This window comes from Peromyscus maniculatus, chromosome 11 (genome assembly GCF_049852395.1).
Source record: "Peromyscus maniculatus bairdii isolate BWxNUB_F1_BW_parent chromosome 11, HU_Pman_BW_mat_3.1, whole genome shotgun sequence".
NCBI classification, from domain to species: Eukaryota; Metazoa; Chordata; class Mammalia; order Rodentia; family Cricetidae; genus Peromyscus; species Peromyscus maniculatus.
This window is the reverse complement of record NC_134862.1, coordinates 69,209,554-69,233,422: the sequence shown is the minus strand read 5'-3', so window position 1 is coordinate 69,233,422 and position 23,869 is coordinate 69,209,554. Positions and strand designations below refer to the sequence as shown.

General features: G+C 42.9%; 1 protein-coding gene across 2 annotated transcripts in view; it reads left to right on the top strand.

Annotated features, from left to right (window-relative positions):
- The window catches only part of Tnn (tenascin N), a 68,833-nt gene that overhangs the window by 13,685 nt on the left and 31,279 nt on the right, over positions 1–23,869 (top strand). The window contains exons 5-12 of one of the 2 annotated variants that reach the window (XM_006973813.4): positions 1,226–1,411; positions 2,721–2,810; positions 11,231–11,494; positions 12,134–12,397; positions 13,152–13,415; positions 15,938–16,201; positions 17,903–18,166; positions 22,485–22,748. In XM_006973813.4, coding sequence (XP_006973875.2) covers positions 1,226–1,411; positions 2,721–2,810; positions 11,231–11,494; positions 12,134–12,397; positions 13,152–13,415; positions 15,938–16,201; positions 17,903–18,166; positions 22,485–22,748 — 1,860 coding nt within the window. The remainder of the gene's footprint in view (positions 1–1,225; positions 1,412–2,720; positions 2,811–11,230; positions 11,495–12,133; positions 12,398–13,151; positions 13,416–15,937; positions 16,202–17,902; positions 18,167–22,484; positions 22,749–23,869) is intronic. The other variant, XM_042258399.2, reaches the window with a different exon arrangement.

Below are 23,869 nucleotides of genomic sequence, written 5' to 3'. Positions count from 1 at the left end.
GATGTCTTTCACAATGCTTGAGTCACCTTAATTACTTTCCTGTTGACCTTCTACTATGGGAATTCCTTCTTTGAAAGAAGTCTCAGAACAGAACCCGAGGTTGGCAGGTAGGAGCTTCAGGTGAGAAGAAAGGCTCTGAGAGGTTCTTTGTCTATAGAAGAGAGAATCATAGATACTCAGATACTCAGAGCTGAGGGATCTTGAGATAACTGAGTTCATACTCTGCCTATAATGAAAGTTTCTTGTCACACATCCTTGACAAGTGGTCAGTCAGAATGATAAAACTGCCTCCAAAGTAAAGGTGATGTGACCTTGGAAGGGGGCAAAGCTGGGAGTCTTAGAAATTGTTTTTCCCTGTCTCAGACATTAAGAGCAATCTCTATCAGCCTGGGATACAGCTGTTACAATTCTGCATCTTCACAAAAGTCCTTAGTTGCCCTTCTCCAAAGGTCTTCCCTTAGAGTGTTATTCCTTTGTATTATAATTTCATGATTTTCTTTCCAAGTGGCAGGGGAAATGTTTAATTCTATGTACTTTACTGTGAACAAAGGCATACGATGAGTGTCCTTTACAGGATAGGGTGATATGGCATCATGAGCACACTGGAGACCTTGTGAAAGTATTATAATTTGATAGAAGGTTCAGGAAAGATACAGAGACAGACCTAGTTAAAAATCTGCTGCTTTGTAGTTTTGCCTTGGGTTAATCTATAGCACATCTGAGCACCATGGGCTCTAATTTGGGAGCTAGAGGAAGGATCTAGTTGTATTAGAAATGATATATATTGAAAAATTGGAATGCATCACCCCAGCTTTACATGTCTGTTCCCGTAGCTATTGCTAAGGACAGGGACTCAGTAGCCACAGGGAGAACACCAATTCAGAGCAGCTGAACTCCAGTCTGGGCATTGTGGATGCTGGTCTCAAAGGAGGAGCAGCTCCAACTTGGTCAGAGTCTGTGTGGGAGGGTGACATGCGTGATACATAGTGTGATGAGGTGTGGCCTCTTTCTAGGAAGAGTCTGCCTTCTGTGGAAAATCTCAAGACCAACAGCTGGCCCTTACCTGGGGAGCTCTAAGACCCCTGTTAAAGACCATGTCCTGGGACTGAAGCCACCTCTCATTGTGTCAAGGAAGGGAGGTGACTTAGTGGCCAATGACTGTTTCGGACCTTTGTGACCTCTGTACTCAACTGTTGTCTCTTGTCTTCTCTGATCTCTGTCCTAGATCTTGCTGTGGTGGGCACTGCCTGGGTAAATGAAGAGACGGAGACATCCCTTGATGTGGAGTGGGAGAACCCTCTGACTGAGGTGGACTATTACAAGCTTCGGTACGGCCCCTTAACAGGGCAGGAAGTAGCTGAGGTCACTGTGCCCAGGAGTCGTGATCCCAAGAGTAGATATGATATCACTGGTAAGAGTCTATACTGGGAGATTCTAGGTGCTGGCTGCAGAAGCCACAGTGGAGGGAGACAGTGGACACTGGGCCTTAGGGACCACGCTTGATTCTAGATACCTAGAAACAAGCCCACTCCCAAGGCCTGCTCCCTCTGTGCCAGTGTTTCAGGGCTGGCATCCCAGGACACTTCATTAACAGTGTCCTTCCAAGTCAGCAGAAGTTTTGAGATCCTGTGTATATTTTAGGATGTATTTGATGGTGTATGAATACTTCTTTTGGAGGAATGTTGCAGGGGAGTAGGGTGGGGAAGGTTATATATATATATATATATATATATATATATATATATATATAAATCTACCTACCATCTATTTATCTTTCTATCTCTATCCATCCATCTATTTATCTGTATATATATATATATATATATATATATATATATACACACACACACTCATACACACACACACACACATATATATGGAAAGAGAGAAAGAGAGGATGATGACGATGATGATAACGATGATGACGACGATGATTTGCTGAGTACCATGCCAAGAAGGGTTGTGCTAGGCAAAGGATGGGAGTCCCTTTGTTAATGACTGAACTATTGATACTAAGACCTGGATCTCAGGAAATGGAATTCAGGGATGTACCAAGTTTTATAATACTTTTAAGTTTCTACACTTTTCAAAGCCTTTCTAGAAAAGTTATATTTGTGACACAGTCATGAATACCAAGATAGGCACAGGTCGTTAGAAAAAGCCAATCTAAGTGAAGGATGCCCAGGATTCTTAGCCTCACAGTCTATCCTTGGGGTTCTCACTCTGCTGTCTACTTCCTCAGTTCCTTTTTGAGGGAATAGCTGGCAGGTCTCCATGCTTCTGAAGAGGAGAATGAGCGTGTGGGCTTCATACAAGCAACTGTTGGTTTTCATTTTGCCAATGGAGTCTGAATAGTTGTGTCATGAGGAACAACCGCTCAAGTTGTTTCCACAGGGCGATAACTTAGGCCAGATTTCCCCTTTTTCTTCTATTATAAGAGTTTTGAGGAGTCTGGTTGTTAGGAGCTGGAAAACATTTGGACTATAAATAGAAGTAAGTACTCACTAACCAACAAAAAACAGGAACCCCAAGGACTTATGCCGTCTGTTCCCCACTCCTTCACATTCTGCTGGTCTTGGGCTTGTTATTTACCTCTACTGTTAGATTTGGGGGTCAGCGTAAATCTTGTGTGAAGGACAAGAGAATACTCGTAGAATCTATGTGAGAGTGGGGTCTGGAGCCTGTTTTCACACCCATGTTGGCTGCTTGCTCTTTTCTAGGTCTGCAGCCTGGAACAGAATATAAAATCACAGTTGTCCCCATAAGAGGCGATCTGGAGGGAAAGCCGATTCTCTTGAATGGCAGGACAGGTATGGAGGTTTAATCATCTTCACATTCTCAGATTTTTCTTGTTTCTGGGTTACAATTCCAGGATTTCCATGGAGAGATACTCTGGCTTTCTGGATGGGCATCTACACTGAGGGGCAGAAGAACAGCAGCAAATTTCTCCTGTTTCACTTTTTTTCTTGCCATAGGAAAGCCTTCCTGGGATCTTGAAGTTCAGGGGAGATATGATTCCTGACACTTGTCTTCTGATTTCAGTTGTTTCAACCGCTGAATTGTTCTTAATAGGTGTACTAAACTGTGTTTCCCCAAGGACAGGTGGTCTAGGCTATTTTTCATTTTATATTTGTAGTTTTTCCTAATGTCCACATTCAAGCAATCTGCTTTGAAATGGGAAATGATGGTTAAGATCCTCACATGGGAATCATGGTATAGTTAGTATTTCTCTATTGAGAACATTTATAAGATGTTATGCAGCAGTAATTTGTCATTTATCAGCCAGAATGGAACTTGAAAACATTGTAGGCTTCAGTACATATTGAACTGTGAGCCTCCTGCAATGATTGTACTCCTGCCTGTGCAGATTGGGCTCTGGAAGAGACTGATGATTGGAGCCTGCAAAGAAGGAATCTTTAAATTTTGAGTTTTCCTTTAGAAGTGGCTTAGTTCTTTCCAGTTCAGTCTTAGAAGTAGCTAGGTGGGGTGATACAGTGTGAGGATGAGACAGTGTGAGGGTTGAACGAACTATTTCTGCTCCCTATGAATTGGTTGGAGTATGGAAGAGGTAGGGAGCTCGGTAATTATAAAGGAAGAGATATAATTTGTTTTATGATCCAGACAAGATGGACTAGGTAGTCTGCCCAAATGGTTGCTGAGATATCTGAGTGAGTCAGAAAATGGCAAGTACTTCCCTTGCTTCTGAAACTTTCTCTCTGGTTTGATTAAGAAGTTATAGTTCAATTGAAAGTTTGCTATGTGCCAGGCAGCAAATTTCCTGAGCATTTTTCATGAGTTTTGTCATTTAGTTAGCAAGTCAGTCTATGGATGAGCTACTACTATTATTTCTAGATCACATGCATAAGAAAACCGAGACTCGAAGGAGTGAAGACCAGGATCATCCAGCTAGGAAATGGCAGAGCTGGATTTGAATGCAGGATGTTCCCATCTAAGCCTTGGAGCTTAGCCACAGAGGCAAAGTGCTTCCTAGTTGACCCTTCTGTGAGAGATTAATAAATTTTCTCCTCTTGTACAATCAACACAACACACAACACTCAGTCACTAAAGTGTGTGTGTGTGTGTGTGTGTGTGTGTGTGTGTGTGTGTGTGTATTACTCCTCATACACCAAGCAATTCTCCATCAGACACCAACTGGGTGTTGTACAAAGTAATTCAGTTCTGATAGTAGCTACTAGAAATAGTGTTAGATCCCAAGGCTGGGGGCTGGAGAGATGGCTCAGAGGTTAAGAGCACTTGTTGCTCTTGCAGAGACCTGGGTTCAATTCCCCATATCCACATGGTGGCTCACAACCATCGGGAACTCCATTTCTAGATCCAACACCCTCTTCTGACTTCCTTGGCCACCAAGCACACATGTGGTGCACATAGGCATGCAAGAAAAATGCTCATACACATAAAGTAAAATGAATAAATTGTTAAAAAATAATAAAGCTCCCCAGGACTGATGGGTCAGAATTTACAAATGGGTTCAGAAGGAAACTGGAGGACTGCCTTATTAGAATTTGAAACAAAAACCTCAGCAGCTGTGGCAGGAGATGGATGGAGAAGAGGAGGAGATGTGAGTTAGGGTCTAAAAGAGCTGGCATGCTCAGCAGTGTAGGTTGGCAAGCAGCTGCATGGTCGAGGGGGAGGGGTGCTTCAGAGAAAGAGTGAGAAAGCCCAGAATGTTGGGAAAAGCACACTTTAGATTTTAGTTAGTACTCAAAAATTAAAAAAAAAAAAAAAAGAAAAGGAAGAAAAAGGAAAAGTATTTCTGTTTTCAGTCTGAACTCAAAAAAGCAAGCAGGCTTAGTAGAGCTGATAAGTACATTATCTCATTAAAGGGATAATTATTCCTCTCATCACCCTATCATGTGTTCAGGTGAATCAGCTTTTCTGTGGGTAAACTCTTGGTCTCCAGTGGATCAATTTTTAGGGGAGAGACAATAGCATAGTCTAATCTTTCCAGTAGATCAGAATGGCAGTGTCTCCACCCAGAACACCCAGGAAGAGAGGTGAAACTCAGCTTCCATCCTTTTGACCAGTGGGAGGTTGCTTTCCTTTCATGGATGTAAGGAAGCCCTGATACCCCATCTTTTCATGAGTTCTTTCAAACCCTAAGGAAGTCAGTTGTGAAGCTTCCTTTCCTAATGTTACCAGGGTGGGTGTGGGGGATGTCCACACAGGATGTAGAGTCTAAAGCAGGATCAGGGGGGAAGATCCACTCTCACTGGCCTACAAGTCAACTAATCCTGGTAGCAAAACTTGTACTTCTTGACTAAAGCCTTTTATAGTCACACTAAATGTCACAGCCTCTGAGTTCTTACAGCAATTAATTGTATATGCCATTGAACTGGTAGTTAACCTTTCAAGTGTATTATCCCAACTAGACTATTAGCATCCGAGAAGTGTTTTTATTGTCAATTATATCCTAAAATCGGGATGAGATGCTTTATTGGATTGCAAATAAATCTATGGTGTGTGCCCTACTAAAATAAAAAAAAAAAAGATACTATGGTTTCTGAGGTCAGGAAATAATCTCAGACCTGGTTGAGACTATCAGTTAATTTAAGAGACAAACAAATTTGTTTTCTTCAAATGTCTTGTATCTCACAAGATGAAAAAGAGTACCAGAATTTAAGAACAGCATATGCGTATGTAGGGAGGGATGAATGTAGTTCAGTTATTTTCCGTTTAACAAGTCAACCAGTGGAACTTGTTAAACCGAAACTCATAAAACTGAAGGGTCTCCAAATAGAAGAGTCTATTGAGCTGCTTGACAGAAAGAAACAAAAACACAACCCTGACCAGGTTCTGGGACAACTTCCTTTGACTTATTAGCAACAAGGCTAAGTAGCAATCAAAAACATGCGAGTGGGCTGTACAGCCAAGACTATGTTTATAAAATTCTGGGAAGGAAAGCGTATGTGCTTGACACCGAGTCTGCGCTGAGGGCAGGTAAGAGAGATTGGATTATCCTTGGCAGCAGGAAATGTGACTCCTCAGACAGCTGTGCCACCTGGGGAGTTTTTCCAGGGACCGCTGCTCTGCCACAGTCAGGACCTTGGGTGCAGAAAAGAATTCAAGGACAAAGCAATGGAGCAAAATTTGTTAAGGAAACGGTGGTGCACACTCTAGGGATAGGTGTAGGCTTCCCCAAGGGACAGAGAGTAACAAGGATTTGACACCATCTGCAAGGGATTTTGAAGTCAGCTTGGTCAAAGGACAAGATCTGTATCTACATTCAAAAATCTAAAATTGAAAGTAAATTAAAGTGTTTTATTTGTCAGTGAGATTAAAAGGTGGTTTATGAGTATAGTCTTCAGATTCATGAATGGGCAAAGGGAGTGCTGAGAAGAAAAGTTTAGGCCAAAAAGGCCAAGGAAATTCTTACTATACCTAGACCAAAAGAAAATCAAGACCTCTTTATCAAGACCTTTTTGACTGTAAACTCAGTTCACAACATTTTTTGAGTTTTTTTCCCCCTCTTCAGAAAAGTACAGGTCTGCAGATAAAAATCGTGATACGGTTGAACTCAAAGGCCACTACCATTTTGTTCTTAAACATGGTTAATTAGTTGTTTTGTGTTCTGTTTCATATAGCTCTCAGGAAAAGTGATGCTGTTTCTATGTAGTCTTGACAATGGGGGTATGTGGTTTTAGAACCTTTCCCTTCCCACACCCCCTAAATTTTCCCTGTCTTCCTATCCTGCTTCAGGCTTAGGCAGAGTGGAGAATATTTTTGGTGGTAAGAGAGCAGTGTCTGTCGCTCTGGTTTAGTCTACTTTAATTACAGGTAGACAGGGATGGTGGCCCTGGGCAGTGACTAGATTTCAGTCAAGGTTTCTATGTGGCGTTGAAGAAAGGGGGAAGGTCTTGTGGTTAGTTTCACCCAAAGTTGTTAACTGTTTCTCTTCCTTTACCATCTTCTTTCTTCCTCTTCTGCCATTCCTTCATCAAGCTAATATCATGAGAAGGACAAGGCTGGCGGTGGTTGGTGAGGACCCCCAGTGTCCAGCGGGTGGGAAGCTGTCGCTGGAGGAGGACACTGGGGCCAGGTCGGAGAGATCCTGATTTGTAGAGGAGGCTACAGCTGTAACTCATCTGTGATTTGGCCCACACTGCAGCTACTGGAAGGTTTTGCTGTGTGGAAAAATGGTTTAATGAGTCCCACATCCCCTCTTGGCAGACAGGGAGGTTTTAGTCTTGTGGCACCGGCTTCATGCAATGTGACATTTTGTGAGTGTGTGGGGTCCGTCCATGAGGTCTACCTCTCATTCTCTGATGTCAGCATCTGATTGCTATCCTTGTTCCATCCTGTAAATAATTAGGAACCACAGCTTTGTGAGGATCCCCCTTCAGGTTTATATTGTTAAAGAGTTAAGAGAAAGGGGAGGGGAAGGAGGCAGAAATCAGTGAGTTCTACTCTGGTCCTATCTCTAGCTGGACTTCTGAGGTTCAACGTATAGATCTAAAGAGGTTCTATATATAGAACTAGACTGATTTTTCTTTCCTGTATTCATAACAAAGATTTATTTATTTGGCTTTTGGCTCAATTGTTACCTAACCCAGGTCTTATCCTAAAGAAAAACCAATGTTAGGAAGATGAGTACTACAGAGAAGGAAGTGCTTTATTCAGTGACTGGAGAATGAAGAAATTGAAGCTTTTCCTTGAAAAACACCCTGGTGTAATAGACACAGGATAAGAACGATGAAGGAGAGAGACCCCCCTAATGAAGAGGAAGGATGCTATTGTCTTTGACCAGGCAGAGCTCTTTCAGAAACTCTGGTTCCCCCTCTTTCCATGGTCTGTGTGTCCATGCAGCATCTGGTAGAGTGTTTAAACCTTGGAGGAGGAAGAGAGACTTAGCAAGGTCTAGGTCAAGTTATAATCCTGCATATAAGTTTAGACAAAGCATTTCTCAAGTGATCAACATGTCTACATGCACGGCGGAGTAGAATCTGACCCAAAGGGCACAGCAGCAAAGACGATAGGCACACAAAGGTAGCAAGCCTCCCCATCCCACTTCAGTGGCTCATCAGACACATGCGCATAAAAGCAGAGAGTCTGTGTTCCTAGCAAAGTGTTCTTACAGTCCTCCAAAAGCAGCCTAGGCAACTCTCACCGTTACACCCTCACACGGGATGTTTTCACAGCAAAGCCAGCGGAAAACTACAGTGTATTTAGCTTGCTTGTGTGACCTACCATGTTTGTGATTTTTAAGTGAAGGGCAGATGAGTTTAGAGGGTTTGTTTAGGGTTTTTCTTGGCAGCTACTCTATCTCTTCAGTGTTCTGAGGCTCCTGAGGGAAAATGAGCTCCAGCGCTGGCCATGTTGGATCTCTCAGTGCTCATAGACAGTTCCGATCCTACCAACCACTGCCCAGTACAGGGTGTCCAGAAGCTATGGGCTAAGTACTGACTGGGGCAAGGTAGAGAAGTGAGCAGCACTGCTGGGGTCCTGGGTTCTATAGATGTGGTGGGTCCCTTTGGAGAGGGTGAGGGTCGGGGACTTCAGGAGCAGGACTGCACTCCAGTCTCTATGTCCTCACCCTATTCCCATTTCATCACTATTGCCCCAGACAGAGATATGGCCTTGGTAGATTGTCGCCGTCCCTTCCTAGCAAGCACAGAATCATTTTAGATAGGGAGGGAATCCTCTGTTATGTGCATGCTTTCTTCTGAACAGCCTCTTAGAGCCCCCTGAGGTTGGGATTGGGATCCTGTAGGCTCTCCCCGTCTCTCACTTGCTTTCTCTGCCAGTGAGACACATCTAGTGCTCCAACAGCCCAAGCCATTTTCTCTCTGTAGTATTCTCCCCAAGTTCTAAGCTACTACTACTTGTAATTCCAGGTTACCATAGCCTTTCAGAGCATATTTTATTTTACCTACAATTTGTTATTAGTGGTTATTCCATGTGGATTGACGAGATAGATATCAGTCATACTGGATTGGGTCTGCCCAGATGACCCCATTTTAACTTTATTATCCCTGAAAAGATTGTTTAAAAACAATAAGCTTCCACACCGAGGTACAAGGCACAGCACTTCAGCATGTTGAATTGGAGCAGGAGGAGGACTAGCCGCAATTTAACCCATGCCAGCACTGATCCTCAGCTCATGTAGGCATTCAAAGATTGTTAGTGGAGTGACAGCCATGAATATTCACTACTATTATCTTAGACAGGTTAGATAACCTGTCTAAGTATGTACCTAGTATAAGTATATGCCTAGCATATACTTACTGTTCTAAGAGTGGAAGACTTCATTAGTTTTCTAAACTAGTGAGGCACCTAGTAAATGCCTCTGTTTTCCCTTTGAGATTTGATAACTAATGTATGAAAAGCACATGACCCCTGGTGTGTGCTTAGTAAATGGCGGTTGACTTACTAAATGAAATATGAACTGCCTCTGGTAATGGAACACATTTCATCTTTTCATGCAAATAAAACACTGCCCTTATGTTTGATAAAGGTGTACTGTAGCTGAGGTTGAAAAATGGGATGGTGTGAAGTTGTAACTTCTCTCCGGAAAACCCCTTGCTAAGAGACCAAGAGTAGATTGGGGGTCAAGGAAAAGAGTTTAGCTGCCTTAGACTAAGAAATTATTCTGTGGCTTTTTACCTAAAAAGATGTAGATCTGTATGCAGAGGACATCCTAGTGTTATGCCTGAGCTTTGTTCTGTTCAGTATCTTTATCAGTAGCCGTGATGGATGTGTATAGATGACTTACTTATAAAATTCTGTAATGGCAGGAAGCTGGACAGAAAGGTGAGCATGTTGGATAAAAGACTAAATTATGAATGGAACTCAGAAGGTAAAAGTAATAAGTAGAAATGTTGGGTCAGGACATTGTTACACATTGCATAGAATGGGGGTGATGGGGCTTAACATGGAAGACCTCATTCTTTGATGTACGTCAGAATCACTTAAAAGTGTTTACTAATTATATATGTGTATACACACACACATACACACACACACACACACACACACACACACACACACACACACATATATATATATATTTGAGGTAAGGTTTTGCTCTGTGGTTCAGTCTTGTGTTGAACTTCATATATAGCCCAGGTTTACCTTGAACTCATGATTTTTCTGTTTCAGGCTCCCAAGTGCAGGGATTACAGGCATGGACCACCACCACCACCAGGGAGCTATGTGTATATGTGGTGGTACTTGTCTCTAACCCCAGCATTCAGGAGGCTGAGGCAGAGGATTGTGAGTTCATGGCCCAGCCAGGCTATATAGTAAGAATCCATAAAAAAAGAACTATTCCACCCCCACCCCTACCAAAACCCAAAAACAAGCAAGCAAGCAAGCAAGCAAAAAACCTGAAAAAAAAAAAAAAGCACTAAAAATAGAGATGCTAGGGCTCATTCTAAACTTTCTCATGGTGGCACTTGGCAGGGACCTAGTGCTAACAAAATGTGAGGACCCCAAAGCTTGGTAAAGGTTAGTAAGCACTGTTATGAAAAGACTGGGAACTTTCTGAGGCCATAGAAACATACAGGGTGTGTTATTGAGAAGTATGTGTGTGTCCAGGATACAGCTGACAAATTGTTCTGAACATAACCGACCTCAGCATAGACTCCTGGCTGTTTGATTTATTGGTAACTGCCGAGTGCCATCACATCCCCTGCCATACACACTGCTGTGAGGTAAATGAACTAAATTGTTGGCACTTATATTTGGGAAAGAAAGAAGAAAGGAACATTGTATAGATAGATGATAAATGCCAGGTCTAGAAACTTTAATTTGGAAGAAGCAGATGGAAGAAGCCAGTTGTTTCGATTTCAGGAGACTTGAGATGAGGAAGGATAACTGTTCTCGAACACTTGCTGAGCGGTCTCCTGAAAAGGGACTTAGAGGCATCCCATCTGTACCCATGGGAGATACTTCAAAGGAGTTATATTTCATAGAAACTACCATGTTAGTGATAGCGTTGATTACTTCTTAAGGTACTTATCAGCTACACCTAATGGAGTTTACTCAATGTGTTCAGTGATCTGAACCTAGAATAGCTTTTTTTTTTTTTTCCAATTTACTAGGGACCTATTCTCAGTTTAAGGTTAAAGCCGATGTTAGATGTCCCCCTGTCACAGTTGAAGGAGAGACCCCCCTGCATTGTGGAGACCACTGACGTGGCCCCTAAAGCGACTGTGGATTTTTACTAGGCAAGTAGTTTCTCTAACTTTTTTTCTTGTGTATTTTTATGAAGAAATTGACGGACCAACCAATGTGGTCACTAATCAGGTGACAGAAGACACGGCATCCGTCTCCTGGGATCCAGTGAGGGCTGACATAGACAAGTACGTGGTGCGATATATCGCCCCTGATGGGGAGACCAAGGAGAAGGCGGTACCCAAGGACCAGAGCAGCACTGTTCTGACGGGCCTGAAGCCAGGAGAGGCGTACAAAGTCTTTGTGTGGGCTGAGAGGGGCAACCAGGGAAGCAAGAAAGCGGACACCAAGGCCCTTACAGGTAATGGGAGACTGGGAGTTGGGTAGGCTTCTTCCGGGTATGGGGGAGGTTGCTTCGGATTTTGAAGATCGTTGTCACTTTGCATCAGCTCCTTTGTTTGTGGGGTTGAGGATATTTACAAAAGCAATTTTAGAAAAATCTCTATTATTTTTTGTATAATGTATTTTGATTATATTCTTTTCTCTCTCCCAACTACTCCCAGATTCCCCATCTCACTTCCCTACTCACCCAACTTCACGTTCTTTTTCTATCTCAAAAAAGACCCCAAGAAAAATAATAAAACAAAACAAAACCCAAAGAACATATCAGAGCAAGTGGAGAAGATCATTGAAATAAACTTGCCTTCAGGTACAAGGGGTTAGGGAACTGCAAGAGAGTGCTATGTAATCTACAGTAAAGGGAAACTTTGTATGTAAAAGCCATTATTGATCTATATATATATTGGCATGGTCTGAAGACCCATCCATTTATACTTGTAGTTTGTTCTGATCACTTATCCACTTAAAGCCTTAAGCTCTCTCAATCACCAGCGTATAGCTGACTCGAATTAATTGACATCGTTATTTTGGCTATGCCTTTGGCCTTTTAGAAACTAGAGAGTAATAAGACCTGCCTTCTTGTTTTGTATCTTCCTTCAAGAAATTGACAGCCCGGAAAACCTGGTGACTGACCGGGTGACAGAGAACACTCTCTCTGTCTCGTGGGACCCAGTGGAGGCTGACATCGACAGGTATGTGGTAAGCTACACTTCCGTGGATGGTGAGACGAAGCAGTTTCCGGTGAGGAAGGATCAGAGCAGTACAGTCCTGACTGGCCTGAGTCCAGGTGTGGAGTACAAAGTTTACGTGTGGGCTGAGAAAGGCGATCGAGAGAGCAAGAAGGCCGACACGAAGGCTCCCACAGGTAAGCTGAGAGAGATGGGCTGTTGGAATGAAATGTGAACTTATGGATTTGTGTGCCCGTGGTACCACAGGTTGGGGGTCAGAGATGAGACACTACAACCGGAATGTGGAGATTCGTGATACTAGGGGTAGGGTGGGGGTGTAGAGATAGGTCAGACGGTAGAGTTCTTGCTGCACCATCTGAGTCTGATCCTTAGCGCCTGTGTGAAAAGCTGGATGTGGTAGCACACGCTTGTAATTCCAGCACTGGGCAGGCAGACAGGTGGATCCCTGGGGCTCACAGGCCGGCCAGCCTAGCCCAATCAGCAAGCCTCAGGACACAGAGAAGTACAGCTGCATAGTAGTAATGCTTTTATCAGACTCGGTGGATCTGTGTGGAGGGTCTGCTTATGGAAACATCTGTGACAGTACTTTCAGAGTTCTCACCGGTGAAGCAGCCCTTGATAAAATGATAAATTAGGTATCCCAACAGTGTGGCAGGTGTTTAATTGGCTGTCTTGATGTGCCATATGTTGCTATGAAGATATTGTTCCTTCTACATTTTAGGGAGCCGAAAGCCAAGGAAAGATGTTAAGTGCATAGCTAGCCTGACTTTGAAATTGAGACCCAGAAACTGCATTCTCCCTTGACTCCCAGCAGAGACTTGGTGTGGTAACCCATCACCTGCTGAGTGTTCTGGGAGATAAAAAAAGCAGGACAATGGGGGTTGTGTTTTCCACTGCTACAGCTTAAACTTTCAAACATTTTCTTTTCAGACATCGACAGCCCCAAAAACTTGGTGACTGACCAGGTGACAGAGAACACTCTCAGTGTCTCCTGGGACCCTGTTGTGGCCAACATTGACAGGTACATAGTGAGCTACACCTCTGCTGATGGCGAGACCAGGGAGGTGCCGGTGTCTAAGGAGAAGAGCAGTACTGTCCTGACGGGCCTGAGGCCAGGCATGGAGTACAAGGTCCATGTGTGGGCCCAGAAGGGGACCCAGGAGAGCAGGAAGGCCAACACCAAGGCCCCCACAGGTGAGGGAGCATGCATTACCTCTATGCCATTGCTAAGCTTCTAAGATGTCTAAGTTGATTTTTCTTTCTCTGACCTTGGCAGTCAGGATGATTTCATTGATTGGAGGTGATAGTGCTCCCTAGCAAATTGTATACCTCCTTCTCTCAGAATGCAAGTCTCCTATTGTATTCTCTTTAAAGACTGATGCTTATTGCTCACAACCTCCACCCTTCTTCTGCCTGCGTCCCTTATTTGTTAGTAAGGATAAATGTTTCACTTTGGCAAGAAGCAAATATGAAGGAAGCACAAATAACTGTCACCCCAAGAGAGCCAGACTTGTAGGTCGTGAGCTACAAACTGCTTCTTCCTTTTAAAAATTTCTCACTTGTTTAAACCCTTCCAATGAAGTTTGTTCCTGTTTCTGCCCTTTGGATGAATATTTTAGGCAGAAATAATTGCAGTGTTTTGTTATCTAAAAATAAGCCAGTGTCTAGTCCCCCCAGTGTTGATTTTTTTAGTAATGAAAATGTCCGTTTCCATGTAAGAGCCCATCCTTCATTTGCTGTTAGCTGTTTGCATGCTCACTGCCTGCCATGGGCAGGGGCATTGCCCAGCTTCTCTTCCGTCTTCCTCCTAGTACTTGGAGTCCTGTTCTTTCAGCTGGCTAACTACAAATTTTTCCATCCTGACCCGTGACCTCTCTTCCCTCCTAACCCCCTAGCACACTTCCTCTACTTCCTCTAATGGTTGGTTGACCAAGATTGGCCAGCTGAGGATCTGATGGACTCATCTCACACCTCTAGGTAGTCCCCCAGAACAGCTCTTGACAGAACCCCCAGGCACACCCCACTTGTTCAACTGATATGTAGTCCATGGGAACCACACACACATCCTATGTCCCTTCAAATAACATAGAGTCTGTGTGAAATGCTGAAGTCCCTCTTGGTCTGTGTGAGAGCAGCCAGCCATTTTCTCGTGGATGAAGTATTTTAGCTACACCAGCTCATTGCTCCCCATGCTTTAGAAAGAGTTTCTCAATCTCATCACTTTTGACATTTGAGCAGGACACTCCTTTATTTCAGGAGTGTGTGTGTGTGTGTGTGTGTGTGTGTGTGTGTGTGTGTGTGTGATTAGCTCTATCAACTAAAATAAAAACAATGTTTATCAATCTGAGATTCAAAATTTAACCAAGGGCATTCCAGCCCTTGTCCCTCAACTTCTTCCACAGAGGAAACAAAACACAGGAGAAGAGAGATATTAATTTATATCTTGTAGATTTTTACATCATAGTGTTACATCATATGAGTTAATAACATGTTATGACTGCTCTTAGCACTGAGTAGATGCCCAATATTTCAACCATCATTATTAATGATAAAATCAATTCATTGACACTTTATAAATCCAAGAGATTATTTTCCTCCATACTACATAGCAGAAGGTAAAAAAAAATACATTTTATCAATAAACTAGTAATATTACCTTCTTCCAAACAGTTCATTGCAAAAGCCATTTTCCTAAGGTCATTTGCACAAAGAATCTACTTCATATGTTGCTTTGGGCTATGGCCACAAGAAAATTGGTATCTAAATTCCTACTTCCCACAAGTAAGGCAGGATCAACAGTTTTAGGATCCTTGGCTGACCAACCATGTCCAGACTGTTAAGGAAGTTGGAAAGGCCAGTATGCTAGGACTTAGAGAACGGAATTATTTAAAAAGCCTGTGTGTGCCTTGGGTGAAGTCTGAACTCAATACGTTTCACCAGTATCCCTGGTAGAGCTTATTGTGTTGGCTATGGAGCAAAAGATCTCAGCAAGAGTAATTAGCAATGCCTAAGACATTCTGATTGCCACAACTCAGTATAGGGAAGGGGGGCACAGGGGTGTGCTAAACATCCTTCAACACACACACACACACACACACACACACACACACACACACTCCTGAAATAAGGAGTGTCCTGCTCAAATGTCAAAAGTGATGACACGCACCACCACCACCACCACCACCACCACCACCACCACCACCACCACCACCACCACCAAAAAAATTCCATTTTACAAATGCAGAATACAGTGAAGCAACTTGCCCAAGTAATAAAACAAAGTTAATAATCGATGAAAGTGATACAAATGTTGAAGATCAGTTCCTGAAAGAACCAGAATTCGACATGGCAGTCTGTATATAATTTTAGAGGTGAGGAAGAGGAGCTTAGAGACAAGGCTGAGGCTGGCTGATGGCAGAGCTGGGATGAGGTTCTTAGTCTGCTGATTGGAACCTAAGGTGCTTCCTGGTCCTCAGCTCTGCCTCTTAAGGTAGAACCCAGTCCCTTTGGATGCACTGCTCATTCCACTGTCCTGTGCTGCCCCCTTGAGGCTCTGAGTTCAGCTGTGGAGACAAGGTCTCTGTCCATGAAACACTGGAAATGTACATTAGGTATTGGGGAACCTTAAGAACTGGAAACTCTCCCAGCCAAGGCCAAATGGTCTCATTCTTTGGTGTCTGTGACGAGTATCTATTGATCAGCTCTTTTCCTTTTAGATATTGATGGTCCCAAAAACCTGGTGACTGACCAGGTGACAGAGACCACTCTCAGTGTGTCCTGGGAGCCAGTGGAGGCTGACATTGATAGGTACATGGTGCGCTACACTTCTGCTGATGGAGAGACCAGGGAGGTTCCTGTGTCTAAGGAGAAGAGCAGTACTGTCCTGACGGGCCTGAGGCCGGGTGTGGAGTACAAGGTTGATGTGTGGGCCCAGAAGGGGGCCCAGGATAGCAGGAAGGCCAACACCAAGGCCCCCACAGGTATGAACATTGTGGATTGAGGCTGTGACATGTTTCATGGTAAGCCTTAGAGGGGGGGACATTTGCTATTCCTGCTCTAGCCTTGGAAGAAACCAATGATTGTAGAGGACAGAGTGGCAGGCTTTTGTTATATGCCCCACACCATCCCTGTACATCCTTTACACTTAATCCAGAAATATAGACTTCATATTTTGGTCTTAAGAAGATTAATGATTGCTCAAATCTATACACTGTTCTTCTAATTGTGTGTTTCCCTCACTGTCAATCACCGAATTATTACTTCTTGAAGATGAAATGACATAAAGAAAGCATATGCTTTAGGATCTGGGAGCCAAGTGCTTTAGGGAAATAGCCTTTGCTGGGATATTCTTGGAACGGGAGGATTTATTGTTCTGTTAGTGAGAAGATCCTCTTTTGAGGACTATGTGTTCCATTTTGACAATCATAGACTTGCAGTCATGCACAACAGCAGTGGTTAATTTTAAGGCTTTCCCATCCTTTCATTTGCAAAGAATAGCCTTATTAAGATGTGTTTACGTATAAAATTCAGTCTTCAGAGTATACAGCTCAGCATTTACTATTACATAGTCACACAATTGCCCAACTATTAGCCTGCATGTTTAGAAGATTTTCATCACAATAAGGAACGTGATATGCATTACCAGGTATTGCCTATCCTCATTCCCTCCCCACAGGTAGCAATTGCTACCTATTCTAGATTTGTCTGTTCTGGACAGTTCTAATACATGGATTAACACAGTATGTGGCATTTTGTGGTTTACTTCTTTCATAAAACATAGTTTTAGGTTCATCTGTATTATAATATATGGATACTTATTTTTTATTAATACTTGCTTGTATGGATATACACATTTATTTGCCAGTTTGTCTTTGTGGCTATTTGGTTTGTTTCCATGTTTGGACTATCATGAATAATGATACTGGGGCATTCATTTCTCTTAGGTAGATGTATTAGAACTGAATTTTTAATCCTATATATTTAATTTTTGAGTTCCTGCCAAACTAATCTCCAAAGTGGTTGTGCCCTTTTACATACCCACAAGCAAAAATGAGAGTAATTTTTTTTTCATTTACTTGTCCCCAAGAAGAATTTGTTGTGTTGGTAGAGCAGGAAACCATGTTTCCATTAACAGTTGAGAATCCTCAATCTACTGGAGTACATTATCTTTGCAGTTCACATAGTTAGTGGGTAATTCACAGCATCTTATCATGCACGTATTTAGGATCTACTTTCATAGGTGAGGAGACTGAGGTTTAGCTAAATGCTGAGGTCTCTGAGGCCACTGGGCTGGGACTGCAACCCAGCCTCCCTAATTCTGAGTATGTTACTGTTTTCACTGTCCTGGGCTACTGCCTTGAGGATTCAAGTAGTTGTGGGGAGAAGGTCTCTGTCCACGAATCAAATGAACACCAGTATAGGATATGGGAAAAGTGTAAGAATAGGAACGTCCAGCCTAGGCTTAATGATGCCTGATGTGTGTGTGTGTGTGTGTGTGTGTGTGTGTGTGTGTGTGTGTGTGTGTGTGCCTGTGTTTAGACAAAATCTTTTTGAATAGCCTATATTAATCTCAAATTCATAATCTCATGATTCCCTGCCTCAGCCTTCTGAGTAACAGGACTGTAGAATTGAGCCATCACACTCAATTTACTAGTGGTTATTAATCAAGCTTTTCCTTTTAGATATTGATAGTCCTAAAAACCTGGTGACTGAGCAGGTGACAGAGAACACTGCCACTGTGTCCTGGGACCCAGTAGAGGCTGACATTGACAGATACGTGGTGCGTTACACCTCTGCTGATGGAGAGACCAGGGAGCTCCTTGTTGGGAAGGAGGAGAGGAGCACCATTCTGACGGGCATGAGACCAGGTGTGGAGTATCAGGTCGAAGTGTGGGCCCAGAAAGGGACACGGGAGAGCAGGAAGACCAGCACCAAAGCCCCCACAGGTAATGGACGTTGTTCCTTGAGACTGTAACTGATATCATCCTATGCAAATGGGGGGGGTCACATTTGGATTTTTTTTTTACTGCTATTGGCCCAAATCAATGATTTGGAGAGAATCAGGATGGCAGGACATTGTCATGCATCATCTCTCAGTGTTGGTGACACATTCTCTCTCTTTTTTTGAAATAATAAAAAGGGTTTAATTAAAAAATATTCTTGCCGGGCGGTGGTGGCGCACGCCTTTAATCCCAGCACTCGGGAGGCAGAGCCAGGCGGATCTCTGTGAGTTCGAGGCCAGCCTGGGCTACCAAGTGAGTTCCAGGAAAGGCGCAAAGCTACACAGAGAAACTCTGTCTCAAAAAACCAAAAAAAAAAAAAAAAAAAAAAATTCTGGTAGGAAGGAGGTGATAGGCATCATCCTTCCGCAATACATGATTAGAATGTTTTCAACTTTCTGCTACTTATAGCCACCATGGTGTGATTTTGTAAAGTTCAGTTCCAGGGTACAAATGAGTTTCTGAGCTACAGAGGTATCTCAGGTTTGCATGATGTTGGGCCAGTGAAGAGGGCAGATGCCATGCCAACATTAAATTATTCTTTAACATTGAAAAAAAATCAATAAATGTTGCTTCTCTTCTTTTTTATTATCATCATTTTTTATTAAATACATTTTTTTTCATTTATTTTACATCCTGACAACAGTTCCCCCCTCCTCTCTTTTGTTTCCTCCTCTTCCCCCTCTGCCCCTCCCCCTTCCGCTCTTCCTCTGTTTCTATTGAGAAAGGAGCAGGTCTCCCATGAGTGTCCACCAAACATGGCATATCAAGTTGAAGTAGGACTAAGCTCCTCCCTTTGTATTAAGGCTAGGCTAGGCAACCCAGTATGGGGAACAGGTTCCCAAAAGCCAGCTCAAGCATTAGGGACAGGCCCTGATCCTACTGCTAGGAGTCCCACAAGTAGATCAAGCTACACGAGTGTCACACATATATAGAGGGCATAGGTCGGTCCCATGCAGGCTCCCTAGCTGTCAGTCCATAGTCTGTGATCTCCTATGAGCCCAGGTTAGCTGTTTCTGTGGGTTCCCTTGTGATGACCTTGACCCCCCTGGCTCGTACAAACCTTCCTCCCTCTCTTCAACAAGATTTCCTGGAGCTTGGCCCGTATTTGGCTATGGATCTCTGCATTTGTTTCCATCAGTTACTAGATGAAGGCTCTCTGATGACAATTAGGGTATTCACCAACCTGATTATAAGAGATGGCCAGTTCAGATACCCTCTCCACTATTGCTAGGAGTCTTAGCTGGGGTCATCCTGTAGATTCCTGGGAATTTCCCTGGCACCAGGTTTCTCTCTGACCATGAAATGCCTTGCCATATCAAGACATCTCTTTTATTACTCTCTCTCTCTCCATCCCACCCACCCTGATCCCTCATGATCCCATCATCCCTCCTTCCACCCTTATTTTACCCAGGAGATCTTTTCTATTTCCCCTTCCCAGGGAAATCCATGTGTCCCTCTTTGGGCTCTCCTTGTTACCTAAACTCTCTGGGGTTGTGGATTGTAGCATGGTTATCCTTTACAGTTAATATCCACTTATGAGTGAATACATACCATGTTTGTCTTTCTGGGTCTGGTTTATCTAACTCAGGGTGATTTTTTTTTCTAGTTCCATCCATTTGCCTGCAAATTTCATGATGTCATTGTTTTTTACTGCTGAGTAATAATACTCCATTGTGTAAATGTACCACATTTTTTAAAAATCCATTTTTTGGGTTAAGGGGGAATCTAGGTTGTTTCCAGGTTCTGGCTATTATGAATAATACTGCTATGAACGTAGTTGAGCAAGTGTCCTTGTGGTGTAATTACAACCTTTGGGTATATGCCTAAGATTGGTATAGCTAGGTCTTGATGTAAATTGATTCCCAACTTTCTGAGAAACTGCCATATTGATTTCCAAGTGGCTGTACAAGTTTGTGCTCCCACCAGTAGTGAGGAGTGTTCCCCTTATTTCACATTCTCTCCAACATAAGCTGACTTAGTGGCTTTGATCTTAGCCATTATGACAGGTGTAAGATGGTATCTCAGAGTTGTTTTGATTTGCATTTCCCTGATGGCTAAGAATGTTAAACAATTCTTTAAGTGCATCTTGGCCATTTGAGATTCTTCTGTTGAGAATTCTGTTTAGCTCTGTAGCCCATATTTTAAGTGGATTATTTGGTAATTTGATGTCTAGTTTCTTGAGTTCTTTATATATTTTAGAGATCGGCCCTCTGTCAGATATAGAGTTGGTGAAGATCTTTTCCCATTCTGTGGGCTGTTGTTTTGTCTTATTGACCATGTTCTTTGCCCTACAGAAGCTTCAGTTTCAGGAGGTCTTATTTATTAATTGTCGATCTCAGTGTCTATGCTACTGGCGTAATATTCAGGAAGTGGCCTCCTGTGTCAGTGCATTCAAAGTTACTTCCTACTTTCTTTTCTATCAGGTCCATTGTAACTGGATTTATGTTGAGGTCTTTGATCCACTTGGACTTGAGTTTTGTGCAGGCTGATAGATAGGTATCTATTTGCATTCTTCTACATGCTGACATCCAGTAATGCCAGCACCATTTGTTTAAGATGCTTTCTTTTTTCCATTGTATAATTTTGCCTTCTTTGTAAAAAAACCAGGTGTTCATAGGGACACATTATCTCTTAATGAGGACCTCATATGCAGCCTTATACGTCAGCCTCATAGAGATTGGTGGTGAGCTCAGTAATACAGTCCTGTGTAGCATGAACAAGTCCCTGGGTGTGATCTTCTACATGAAAGTAAAAGGACCAATGTGGTGGGTGACTTCTCTCCAGTATTCTTCCAACTGTGTATCAATATCAAAATATTTCTCTTAGTGAAGTGATAGAAAGGAGATATATATATGTTAGGGTCTGTGAGGTAAGTACTCTAGGAAGATGACTTTCTCTGTGGTCACTTTGGAGTAAGGAGAGGATGTTACTTTCTTAGTAGTAAATCCCCTTCTGAGTGCTGTGTTCCATTCTGAGGATTGTACCATTGGTATTTCACATGACATTTGGTAATTGTAAGGCCTTTTCGTTTCTGCTCACACATTTGGTAAGAACAGCCACATTAAGAGACATTTACATATAAAATTCACCCTTTAAAATGTGCACTTCAGTGACTTTAGTATTCTCACAGTTCTGTAACTATTGTAGTCTATTCTCACTACCAAAAGGAACAGAGCTCAAGCTCACATCCCTTGCCAGTCACTTTCAACCCCGCTGCCTCCAAGTCTGTTAACAACCGCTGTCTGTCTTTATAGAGTTCTCTGTTCTGGACATTGTTTATATGGGGATTTATAATCTGTGTGCCTCTGAGGAGATGCCTTTCATTTTCCAGGTTTATTTGTTTTATAACATCTATCAGTATGCAAATTAGTATTTCTCAGCACATGTCAGCGCATTTGCTTTACAGTTTCTTAGTTGTTTGACATTTGGATTATTTTAACTTTTCAAAGTCTATTATGAGTAATGTTATTAAACATTTGTATATAAATGATTTTGTGTGTGTGATGCTGAGGATCAAACCTAGGGCCTGGTACATGCTAGGCCGGTGCTTCACTATATCCCTCCCCCCACCCTTTTCTGTGCACCAGCGTTTTGCATACATATGCCATCACTTTCCTTAGTTGTGCAGGTAAGAGTGGAACTGCAGGATCATTTGGTAGTTCTCACTGTAACTTATTAGGAAAACAATGTGATAGGACTTGACACGTCCACTAGCAACAGATGAGGGTTATTTCGTCCTCAGAGTGTTTGCTGACATGGCAGAGCAGGAGCCAATGTCTCCATCTCACATTTGAGAATCCCCTGATTCTGTGAAGTGAGTGGTTTCCAGCAGCCACATGGCTGATATCACATGGGTTTGATTTCAGAAATACTCATGTAATACTGAAGTATCTTATAATGTATTAACCTCGGCTCACATTTAAAAAATGAGGAAAGTAGACAGGTACCAGTTGCCCAGGCTGATGGCAGAGCTGGGATGAGGTTCTTAGTCTGCTGTTTGGAACCTAAGGTGCTTCCTGGCCCTCAGCTCTGCCTCTTAAGGTAGAACGCAGTCCCTTTGGATGCACTGCTCATTCCACTGTCCTGTGCTGCCCCCTTGAGGCTCTGAGTTCAGCTGTGGAGACAAGGTCCATGAAACACTGGAAATGTACATTAGGTATTGGGGAACCTTAAGAACTGGAAACTCTCCCAGCCAAGGCCAAATGGTCTCATTCTTTGGTGTCTGTGACGAGTATCTATTGATCAGCTCTTTTCCTTTTAGATATTGATGGTCCCAAAAACCTGGTGACTGACCAGGTGACAGAGACCACTCTCAGTGTGTCCTGGGAGCCAGTGGAGGCTGACATTGATAGGTACATGGTGCGCTACACTTCTGCTGATGGAGAGACCAGGGAGGTTCCTGTGTCTAAGGAGAAGAGCAGTACTGTCCTGACGGGCCTGAGGCCGGGTGTGGAGTACAAGGTTGATGTGTGGGCCCAGAAGGGGGCCCAGGATAGCAGGAAGGCCAACACCAAGGCCCCCACAGGTATGAACATTGTGGATTGAGGCTGTGACATGTTTCATGGTAAGCTTTGCTATTCCTTCTCTGGCCTTGGAATAAACTAATGATTGTAGAAGACCAGAGTGACAGGTTTTTGTCATATTACCCACAGCATCCTTCCATGCTATTTAACACATTAGTTCAAAAGAAGGACCTCATATTCTACTCTTCATTTGTCTCCTAAAGGTTAATCACGTCCACCCACTGTTTATCAAAATAGGTGTTTCCTTTGTGGTCAGTTTCTTTCTTGAAAAGAAACAGTATTGCTAGAATCTGTAAGTTATATACTTTATTGAAATGAATGGATTTTTCTGTCCTCACTTTGGGACAGGGGAGGACACTGCTTTCTTAGAAAAGAACCCCTCTTGAATACTGTGTTTTCTACTCTGAAGATCCTGTGACTAATTATATATAAGGACAGTTGATAATTCTAAGGTTTTTCCATCTGTGTTTCCTCTTCAACAAGAACAACCTTCCCAAGATGCATTTTCACACTAAAGTTCACCCTCTTGAAGAGTCCAGTTCAAGGGACTTAGCATGTTCTTGACATAGTCATAGGGCTGCACAACAGCTACCATTATTTCAGTGACATCATCAGCAAAAGGAGCCTCATAGCCATCACCCACAACTTCCTATTCTCTTTCCCTGCAGCCTTAAGTAATAAGTGCTGTCTGTTTCTATAGGTTTCTTTGCGCTGGACATTTCTTTTTAAACGAAAGCACATTTTTGCTAATTCTTGAGAATTTCATAATGTACACAATGTATTTTGATCCTTCCCCACTCTTCCCCCAACTCATCCCGGATGCAACCCCCACTCCCCACCTCCTCCCAACTTTGGATTGTTGTCTCCTCCTCCTCCTTTTTCATAATCCACCAAGTCCAATTTATACTGCTCACATACTCATAGGTCTGGGGCCATCCATAGTTGACCTAGGCCACAAACTTAAAGACCCTTTCCTAGAACCCATCAACTGTCAATAACTCCTCAACTGGGGATCAGGTTCCATGAGTCTATTTCCTGTTCAGACTGGAATGTTGACTGTCTTCATGTTGTGCATATCTTATGCAGACACAGCCACACAATTATAGTGGTCTTGTTGTGTCCA